Source organism: Apaloderma vittatum, unplaced genomic scaffold (assembly GCF_000703405.1).
Source record: "Apaloderma vittatum isolate BGI_N311 unplaced genomic scaffold, ASM70340v1 scaffold6235, whole genome shotgun sequence".
NCBI lineage: Eukaryota > Metazoa > Chordata > Aves > Trogoniformes > Trogonidae > Apaloderma > Apaloderma vittatum.
In genome coordinates this window covers 153,131-164,278 of record NW_009717559.1, presented here as the reverse complement: position 1 = coordinate 164,278, position 11,148 = coordinate 153,131, and the positions used below count along the sequence as shown (strand labels likewise).

General features: G+C 40.7%; 1 protein-coding gene across 1 annotated transcript in view; it reads left to right on the top strand.

The window, feature by feature from the left end:
- Positions 1–526: 526 nt before the first annotated feature.
- Positions 527–11,148, top strand: part of SMOC1 (SPARC related modular calcium binding 1) — a gene marked incomplete at its 5' end in the record, with an annotated part of 46,978 nt that continues 36,356 nt past the window's right edge. The window contains 3 exons of the mRNA XM_009869946.1: positions 527–549; positions 1,699–1,788; positions 6,559–6,639. Coding sequence (XP_009868248.1) covers positions 527–549; positions 1,699–1,788; positions 6,559–6,639 — 194 coding nt within the window. The remainder of the gene's footprint in view (positions 550–1,698; positions 1,789–6,558; positions 6,640–11,148) is intronic.

Here is an 11,148-nt window from a genome sequence, read left to right as displayed (position 1 = left end):
CTTATCCATGTTACTGGTAATACCCAATAACGGCAAAACTCAGAACAAGAGTTGACTGGGGAATGGTAAGTATTTTTTTTTCCTTCGAAGTACTTTTTGCTATGCTTGCAGTTAAGCATAAAACCAAATACAGTGATGAAGAGGGAAAATGACAAGAGTTTCTCTTGCTCTTTTTTGTCAACCTCCTTTACTGCAGTGGATCTCTATGGTTGACATGGAATTGCCAGCATGTTTTTGCTTTCTGTGAATTATATTGCTTTCTGTGGGAATACATGAAATAATGATCTATGGATGAGGTGTTTAGGTTTTTGCTCACTCTATAAAACTGCAGATACAAGTAGGGGTGGAAAAATAGCCTGCAAGCCTCTGTTTTCCATCTCTTCCCTTCCTTTCCCTTTTCAGTGGTCTCTTACCTTTGTAATTGGAAATAATGTGAGAGAAGGCTGAAGGCAGTTATGGCTATCTCTAGAAAGGACCATCCCATGCACCTTTCCTCTAAGTGTTGTCTGCCCTGTGCATCCAATAGCTGTGGAGATGGTGGCAAGCGTGGTGTTTTTGCCATGGGCTCCTCCCTTCAACTCATTTTTCACTGTTTAACTTTGCATTCTAGGTTACTGCCCGTTTTGCTGATGCCTAGTGTCATCTTTGCCCATAACATATGCAAAAAAAATAGCTGTTACAAATTAAGTTTTAAAAATCACTGTATTCCGAAAAGAAAAAAAAATAAGAAAGTCTAGACTAATCTCATTTTAGTTTACATCCCAACTATATTCTGTTTTCTAATCTTGCAATGTAACAGAAGACTTCTCTACAGTTTGTCCCAGCTCAGCTTGGCCACAGTCAGAAGTTTTGCCTTAATGCTATGGCCCTGTTCTGGTGCTGTGTAAAGATGCTCCAAGCTGGGGCTTGAAATCCAGATCCCTCTGAGAACTGAGGAAATTAGACTCAGCCTGAATCCAAGCTGGGCCTGTAGATATGATGGTTAGGTTCACTAGATCAAACAGGCTGTAAACGGAACACTTTTCCCTCTCGTCCATCTCTAAATATTGAGATTGATATTTCTTGTGGAAACTGTTTGGATTGAAGCTTTTAATTATGAGAGACTTGTGGTCAGAAGACATGGAGTGCTCTTGTGCATGGAAAACCTAATGTAGGAGAAGTTCTTACCCCACGATTTTCCAATTAGAAGACATTGCCACAGCATTGCAATTAGAGAACACCTTAATGCAGACATTGTAAGAAAAAAAGGTTTGCTATTGACCATCCCTTTCTAACAGCTCTGCAGGGAATGCTGGTGCCAGGTTCTGGACAGGTAAGTTTCAGAAGAAGAGTTTTCCTCTTGAACAAAAAAGAATAAGGAGACAGGGGGACAGCAAGCTCCAGACTTTGTGCTTTCTCAGGAAATTATGTGGGATATATGGCCACCTGAAACTAAAAAGGTGATGGCCTGATCAGTGCAACAAGGGGCAACTACCAGGTGACGCACACCGATGGTCTGGGAAGGGAGAGGGGAGGCTTCTTCTAAGTCTAAGGGTAGTGCTTGATGCATGCTTACTGTATGAAATGTTTTTTGCTGTAAGGGTGAGCTGTCCTTGTTCTGTCTGTCTTCTCTGTCTTCTGGACTTGGCCGGGCCATGTACAAATCCCAATCATTCAACAGTACTGGAGAGTAGATAGTATTTACCTCAATAATGGTAGTTTCTTTTCGATTCTTTTTAACTCTCAATTCAGATGATGGTTCGAAGCCAACACCTACCATGGAAACCCAGCCTATTTTCGATGGAGAAGGTAAGAGCATCCCTTCAAATAACAATAAAATAAAGCTGTTTCCCTTTCCCTTTTCCCTAGGATTTATGGCTCAAATGCTTTCTTTATCCTGCAAAGCAGAAAAGCCAGTGAATCTCATAAGTCATCCAAATTTCACAGTGCCCTCGGGACCTCAGGCGTTTTCCCTAATCCTTTCATATCCTCCCCTCTTCCCTGGCATCCAACAGTAATACCAATTGACAGGATTCCTGGGGTAACCTTAGAGGAAAAGGTGTCACAGCAAAAAACAAATGAGCATCAAGTCAGAGATGGGAACTTCCTTTAGACTGTATCCACCCTCATGGATACCAATTCTGGGAATTTCGTAACCTCTGCAACGCGTTACAGCTTCACGAAAGGGAGGGTAGTGCTAAACCACAGCTTGTGAATGTTGACTCGGGAGAAAATTGCTGGAAGGTTTCTTTATTTAGCAATTACTTTCATTGACGCACATACTATTTAAGCAAATGAAGTCTGTGTCCTGGGCCCACTTAATTCACAGCCCACCAAGGCAGTTTCCTTCTCAAATGTGCTGGTCTTGCAATTGTATTATTTTGGAGAGGGAATATCGGACCCTAATCCATTGAAAGCCTTGAAACAAGGATGAAATGGCTGTCATCGCGGAGGGTTCAGGGCTTTTATGCGTACAAACATAAAAACCAGTGGGGATAGTGGTTCTTGGGTAGTGAACAGGCCTATACCTTGCATAAAGCTTGGAGTTAGTGCATGACTTCTACAGATTTAAACCCACAACCATTGTAGTCAAGCTGTGGGCTGAAGTCCAGACCACTCTGTTGGACTCTGAGGCAGTGAGGGAAAACCTGTGTGCTTCAATATTGAACTTGTGTACCTGATACTTGTTTTTATAACTGGATCAAAGGCAGGAATGGAGACTAGTGAGCAAGAGAGGTGATGCTGTCGACACCTTCTGCCTTCTTGTAAAAACAGGTGATGGTGTGGGGTTTTTTTTATTGTCATTGCTAAATAAGCTTATTAATAGTAAGATGCTCTATTCTTGTTGCTTGCATCTAGTGATCATAGATTTGTAAGACTCTTCTGAGCTTTAATAAACAAAGCAAAGCCCTCAGAGTAAAAAGCATTCTCGGATAAACAAAGGAGACTGAAGCCATGCTTGACTATCTCTTGTTTTTATCAAAAGAAAGCTCCTCCTAGCAGCAATCTGATGTTGTATTAAATTGCTGTTTGTAATCACAAACTTGTGGCCTTTAGGTTTTCCCCTGAGAGGGTGCCCATAGATAGTAAAATGAAAGACTGCGCTAGCAAAATGCAGGAGTGAGCTGATCTGGTTAATACAATCTGTTCAGAAGCTCCTTCTAGGAGAGACTCAAAATTTTAGTAATTCAAATAGAACTGGGCAAAGTTATTGAGAAATGGTGTAGTGAACAGACTGTTTTCTGTTGCTTGTGGTGAGTCTGAAAAACATCCTGTCTTTCCATGAAAAACATTTTCAATCAAATACCTTTGTATCAATTTATAGGGGAAATCAAATCCTACAATGGGGCTCGGACTGTACGATGAATGATTGCCTCTCACATATCTTGCAGTATATTATAGAAAACCTTATCTCCTAGACTTCTAGAGAGAATAACTAATGCAATGGCTTCCTGTTGTATTAGCAGTGTCCCTTATGACTTGGCAGAAGAGAATATGACAGGCAGGTTAATCAGACTATGCATCGGTGAATAACCTCTGCTAAGTTTGTCACTCTGTATTTTTGTCATCACTCTTAGTAAAATAAGACTAACTAGATTTTAGTGGCAGTTGTAACAATAAGCACAAGAGAATCCATTATGGGTCTGACCAAAAGTTTGTGTAATCTGCTACTTCCAGGGGTACTGTCTCCAACAGTGCCTTAAAGTGGGTACATCAGGAAGAGTGTAAGAAGCATTTAGTCTGAAGAAGAGAAGACTTAAAGGTGACCTAATAGCAGCCATCCAATACCTACAGGGAAGTTTATCAAGAAGATGGAGCCAGACTCTTCACAGTAATGTGTGATGAGAGACAGAAGTCGTAAGTCTAAACAAAATGTTTGGACTGGATATACGGAAAAACTTAAGTCACCATGAGAGCAATGAGGCAGTGGAACAGATGACACTGAGATGTGATATTCTCTCCTTCTTTTCTGAGCCAGTTGGATAAAGCAGTGAGCAACCTGGTCTGTTATTAGTGGAACCTGTCTGGAGCAGAAGATTGGACTGGGCACCTCAAGATGTCGTTCTAAGCAGTCCCTTGATTCTATCTTTAACAAACATGTCATCTATGCTAGAATATTCTCCCAGTGTCTTGCGTTGGTCTTCCTGAGGAGTGGCTCATACTTGATGTCTAAAACAAATGTCAGATGACAGTAAAGGACAAAATGATTATCCGTTCACCTGTCAGGTCTGGATTCTTCATAGATGCTCAAAGGAGTTAAAGTCCAAATCCCATTCACTTTCAGTGGGTTTGAGATCTGCTCGGCTCCTGAAAGCTATATGTTCCAAGTCAGGCAGCCAGGGTGGACCTGATAACAACACAAGCAGACAATCAGAATCTGGAATTTCTTTTCATGCCTTTTTTTTAGGGTGCCTTCTTTCAATCCACAAGGGACTGGCTTTTTTCAAAGGGCATTAAATACACTCAGCTGCCTCTGAAATGTGTGGCCCCTCTTGGACCTCATCATCACTGAGATGAAGGTTCAGCTTACTTATGTTTTTGCCTACATTAGAGGATAATAAAAATTCACATTTCAGGCTTAATAAGTTTCCCTCCCACTCCCTACCATCTTCCCTGAGGGCATAACAGAGCAGTGCCAGAGATAATATAGATCAGATAACTTAAACTCTCCTGTCCAAGATTTGAATCATAAAGCAGCCATCTCTTAAAAAATTATTTCACTTCATTACAATGCAGATCTCAGTGATATTTATAGTGAATCTCCTCTTAAGACAAAATTCTCCTCTGCAGAAGAGTATTTCATTAATGGTCATTGCTATAGTTTTAAATTTAAAGAAGTTTTATTCCTCCTGCACTTCTAGACTATTTTCTTTGCAACCACCCTCTATTTAGTTTCAGTGTGGAAGTCGTATGCAATTCCTAAAGAATAACTCAACATCTTCTCTTTTTGTTAAGCTTCACCTCTTAACTCAGTGGGAATCCACTCTTTTCGGAGATCTATTGTTCAGAGAAGTCTATGCTGCTTACCTTTATTAATTAATTGGATGGAAAGTGCATTTTTATGGTAGATCCCAAAGCATTCATTTCCTTTTCTCCTCTTTTCTCACAATGATTTTTTTTTGCACCTTTCAGCCTCACTTAAAGTTACACACCATTGTGTCTCTAAAGGCCTTGACCCATTCTTTGGCATCTATTGATTTTGATTGTCCCTCGTTTTTCAGCTGCAGGGATACTGAGTCTATACAGTGCAGAATCAGAGCTCAGTTTCATCCCAGATTTAGGAGTTTGGATCTAGCACTTTTCTTTGTGGACTTTTTCTACTTTTGTGCTTCTCCCCTTCCTATCTTTCACCCAGTGTTGAATTTGATGTAATTATCCCCCCCAAAAAACCCAAAATATATAGATATATGTATTTATAGGAGCACATCATGACTGACTAATGATAGTGTAGTGAAACCTGCAAAGGCAGGCTTTGTTAAGCAAACTTTTACTACTGCTGTGATATTGGTGTTCAACCTGTATTTCCATATGAAAAAGTACACTGAATATGGTTACAATAATGCCTAAAATCAATGTAGCTAAAAACATTTAGGAAGGAAAAATTCCCTTTCATTTTTCCTTTGTTCTCATATGAAGTATAATCAGTTTTTCTTGTAGTCAGCCAGCTTCTCCCTTGAAGCAGACCCATGTAAATGTCAAAAAGGGAGCACGAAAACTCTTGTAAAAGACTTAGAGGAACTTAAGATGAACTCCAGGATCTAGTATTTAAGGCATGACCTTGTGGAACCTGAAATTTTTGGGGAAAATACCAGGTCTGGAAATGTCACTTTAGGAGCTCTAGGCCATAGTATCAAGTGCTCCTTGTGCTCAGTTCTAATCAAATGCTGATGTTGTGTCATTTCTGTGGCTTAGGGCAGGTTCTGCTGTGTTTTGAAGTTGATTGTAATGCCTCGGAGGAGGTGCTCTAATAACCTCTTATTCCACAAATTTAAGTTTAGATGCCTTGGTTGTAGTGCATCAGACATACTTTTCTAACCAGAAGTTGTTCCGTTAACAGACTTCCTTTCAAGTCTTTCCAGAAACGTCTTAATTTCTCTGCCATTTATTTCAGATTTTGTTGTTGCTTGTTTGAGGGAGCACATGGTGGTCAGCTCTTCTTGAGCTGTGAAAGCAATATTTAAGGTCTGGAATGACTTTTTTGGTTTTTTTATTAGTCTGGGTTTCGTACATACTCTAGTGGAAACTAGTACATACTTTGAGAACTCCAAGTCTTGAGGAGAATGACTTTAGACTGGAGAATATAGGACGTGAGGGAGACAGAGAGGAAAGAAAAATAAAAAAGAAGTATTGCCGTCAGAGAGTTACTCTCTGGAATGGGAAGATAATGAGATAACCTTGTGGAAGATTTACAGATAGGGATTCAGAAAAAGACCTTACCAGGGGATGAGCTGATCTCTTCTACAGAGGTGATGGATCAGTTAAGGCATGATTGAGGCAAACACCTTGTCCTCATGAGTAACAATGCTATATATTCACTAGTTTATGTGGTTTAAGGCAGGATTTTTTTTTCTCTTTCAGAAATCACAGCACCCACACTTTGGATTAAGCACTTGGTCATCAAAGATTCCAAACTGAACAGCTCCAGTATAAGAAATTCAGGTAAAGTTCCATCTAAACAACAAAAAAAAAGGTTTATTTTAACTAGGCTGCAGTCCCTCACTGTCTGTTCTTATTTCACTGTAGCTTTGTTGTAGCTATCCTGCTGATTTTTAGTGTTGCAGGACTTGAAGTATGAGCTGTAAAATAATGTTAGATAGCATCCTTTTTTGTGTCCAGAAGGCCACAGTCGACGCGTGATGATGGATGTTTCTGTTTCCCCAAACCATAAGTGGGGAACCTCTAATTTCTTCTGCTGTTAGTTCATCCCGCCCAGCTGTCGTCTTTATTCTGTTTGCTGTTTAGCAGTCTTTCATGGACGTACAAATTGATGCATTTGGCTCTGAAATGTGGGCTGTGGTTTTGGTCTAAGCAATTGAGAAAATACAGAGAAGGGATTCTTTTCTAGCAACTTCAGGATTATTCTCTGCAGGGGATATTTTTTGATAGAGAAATGATTGGATTATTTCACAACTGAAAGTAGGTCACTTAAGTCTGGACCTAAGTAAATGTTGAGATTATTTTTGTGGGTAATACAGTGAATGAGGGAAGACTCAAGCATGAAAAGAGCGAAGATCATAGACATGAGTGGGAAAAGTGGGGAGCAGGAAGGTGTGGACTTAGGATGTGAATCTGTGTGGAGTCACTGAAATCACAACAAATAGGAAGAATCTCAAGAGGGAAGTTAGGAATTCTCAATAAGTATGGTTTCCATCTGATATATTTTTAACTGAAGTGGGAGAAAGGCAGAGAAGGTAAGAGAATGTCAAAAGAAAATTTCCTTAAGAGGCCATGGTTTTACTTTAAGGTTTAAACATCAGCTGCTAATATTGCATGTATTTTACGGAACAACATATGCCTAGAACAGCTGTTGGAAATAACTCCTGTCCCCAGAATAGATAAGATGTGATGGTTTGTAGTACCTTGTCACCTGGTATTTCTGGATTAGCCAGAGAGCAGTCATGGCACTCAGAAGCAAACATAACCTTCCTGTGCTGCTTCTCAATAGCAGAGGGACAAAGCACTCTTAGCAGGAGCACATCCATCGTTGCTCAGGCCCCAATTATAGCAACAGTCCCCTGTGCCTCACCTCCTGAGTGTTTTTGTAGCAGGGTTGTCTGTGTAGAAGCTGCCAGTGGGAATCATCCAGAAGCTGCAGATGATCTAAGGATGGTGTTCATGGGAAAGCAAATGCTACTTGTGTGCTGTGAGCTGCTGGATGTTCCACAGATCTGGGTTCCACGAGGCTACAAAGGGGTGTGGGAGCAGGAAGGTCTTTCACTTGAGAACCTATCTTGTAACGTTTCCTGGCCTGACAGAGCCAAATTACACTGGCTTTCATGTTGTAAAGGCAATTAATTTGCTCATTTTGTCAGGAAGCTGCCTGCTCTAAACCAGAGTTTTGTTCATGGAAGAGTTCATATTATGGGTTTACTTTTGTCCACTTCCTCCCCCTCCCCCCATTGGTTCTGATGTAATTTCTGTTATTCAAACAAGATTATTGTGGGTGCATGCTACAAATAAAAAATGAACTATCTTCTGGAAAATTCAGGAGGTTCCGTAAGAGGTAGTTTCTACAGCAAGTTAAAAGGAGGTGTGTGTTTCGTCTGACTCAGTCTTACTGACTGCCTTGGCAGACACTCATTTGCTGTAGGATCTCACGAAGAGACTGGGCTGCCAATTTTTATCCCCAGATTTTCACATTAGGCCATATAAGTGCAGTCATCTCCATTTCTTATACCAAATTATTGATACCAAGAAATGCTGCCTCATCAGAACAGGGCTGTGCTTTAGCTGATATTAGGTGCAAGCAACTTCAGTCTGTTTCTTTCAACCAGCAAAGCCTAATGCCTTTGTTTGGCACCTTTTATTCCTTTCATCGTTTGTCATATACGTTAAAAATCAATGTAGGGTAGGTAGGATTGAATGACAGAGAGCTAGGAAGGATAATTATCATTTAAAATTGTGTCCTTTTAAATGTCTTCAAATCTGTCTTGGCTAAAGATGATGCAACAGCTGTCATGAGATGGTCATGCAAAAATAGGGGATGTTTTTAATTCCTTTTTGCCTTTGTCAGCTTGAAATATTAATGCTCAGCACATTTCTGATTTTTCATTTATTTTTAAAGGGTTAAGGTAAGTTCCACTAGCGTGAGATTGGATTTTTGGTTTTGGTATTCACTCAGGTATATTGTTTCTCTGAGCTTGCACTTACTGGCTTGAAGCAGATAGAGCTTGATGTCCTCTTGCAGCAATATAATGGGATCACTGAAATTAGAAGTGAGAAAAGACCTAGAAGGTCATCTAATCTGTTGCCTTAGGGCTAGGGAATGTTTGCACTGTATGAAGAGCTGCATTTTCTAGTGTGGCGTGCGTGCCTTAGGCAATAAAGATTTCACTTCTTCGCACAGGAAGCTGCTCTGCTGTCTGAACTCAATCTCAGAATTTTTCTTTTTGTAATTTCCAAACTAACTCTTCTTTTATTTCTGTTCTTTTTCATTAGTTTGGAGTTCTTGAAAGCCTGCCCTTAATACTGGAGCTTGTATACTGAAACATGTAACTCTGATCTTTCTCCTCTCTGCGGTGGTTATCTAGCCCTGTCCTTTGCAGTGAAGTCCAGTAGATGCTACTGTCAGAGGATGTGTGCAGCTCTCTAATCAGCACTGACATTGGACATCTTGGAAAGCTAGCACCACCACTAGATCGACCATGAGAAGAATTTAAGAATTGCTATATGGAAGTAAATTTGCTGTCATTGTCTCCGTTCAATGTCAGGCTTCAGAGTGAACCACCCCCAAGGCAGCCGAGCATTGCAGAGCTGGTGACACGCCGTGTTGCGTTACGGAGTCTGCATCTGTAAGAGCTGCATTTGAAATCTGAGTGTTCGACCTTCCGTTTAGTGTTGACAAACAGAGGAGCGTCTCCTGAAGCAGCCCTCTCTCGGTTGAGTGTTTGTGTTTTGCTTGGCATGTGTAAATACGAATTAAGCTAGAGACCAGGAAAAGCAGAATGACTCTAGCCTGGCCATTAGAGCACTTGACTGAGAATCTATATGTCTCCAGGCATTTTGCCAGTAAATTTTTCTATGCTAAGTAAAATAGCATTGCTAGGAGGGATTTCTAGTGCTGTTACCCCAGCCAGCCTTAAAGAGTGAGATGATCTCTTTCTCAGTAGGGTGAGAAGTAGGTTCACGTCTTCTCGGCCAGAGGCAGGAACCAAAATATCAGCATGTTCTAACATCTGGATTGTTGAGAGGCAGAAGAGTTATTGGTTTTCTACACTTGTGAACTAAGTCTCCTGCCTTTATGAATCCTAAAAGCCTCAAAGTCAATTTTTTTTCAGGGCAAGTGAAAGATCCAGATCAACAGAATATTTTGTTAGCTGTGGCAAGATGACAAACCCGATATTTTTATATTCATTTTGAATTGATTTTTGCGTTCCCCAAACACTCACACTCATGTGTGCACGCACATGGATACCCTGGACTAAGCCTATTATTTAGCACTGCCCTCTGAGATGTGTCATTTATTTGTAACACTGCCAGAGCAGGAGGCAATACAGGTGAGACCTTTGCAGTGGCCGTTCTCTAATCAGCATGGGTGGAAACTGTCTTTCCATTCTACTTTTAATGTTTCAGCCTCGTGTTTCCCTACCTCTGCCCCCCAACTCAGCCTGCAACAGTCTGAATGATTATCCTTATACAGTTCTTAATGTGGGAAAATGCTTGATTACGTGTCCCACTTCCAAGAAAATAAATCTAATGACTGCCTTTTTGGGAGCACCCCGTCTCCACTGAGGAGTCCATGGTTGTTCCTTATTTCCAGAGTTGGGTTATCTCCAAATCCATTTGTGCTACTTAGTGATTTGGTTTTAGTTAGCAAGAGATTCCAGCCTGTATCCAGCTTACCCTGACAACCTTTAAGAAAACCACAGAGTGATGTAATGAGCTCATGCATGGAAAAATAAACAATTCTAGAGAAACCAGCAGTAGCAGCCTCAAGTAAATATTCTGCAGTCACTGAGGTTTTGAACATGACGTTATTTGAAAGGAAGAATGAGTAATATATTAAGGTTAGCAGCTGAAGACAGGTTTGTGTGTGCCTAGTTAAAAAAAAAAAAAAAAAAAAGAAAGACCCATAGCTGTTTATTTCAAAATCTTGCTTGTTGAATGGGGGCCAACTCCAAGTGGCCTGTTCTGCTCAGCTCTGGCACCCAAACATCATACAGGCATCTCATGTGACAGCTTTCCAGTGATGGACCTTTCTGCTGTCAGGAGCTCTTAGCAGACAGACTATAACTGCAAATGAGCTTAGAAAACAAGAATGGTGGTATTCATGTTTCCTTTTGTTAATTGAATTCACTTGGACCCCAAACTTTAGGACACCTTAAAGTTTGAAAGCTTCATGCCTGTACATACTTTAGCAAGAAGCAGAAGCACACCTTGCCATCAGGAAAAATGAACACCAAAGCGGGGAGGTGGTGTACTCTTGGGTGCAGGTTGTCTCCAGCTGTC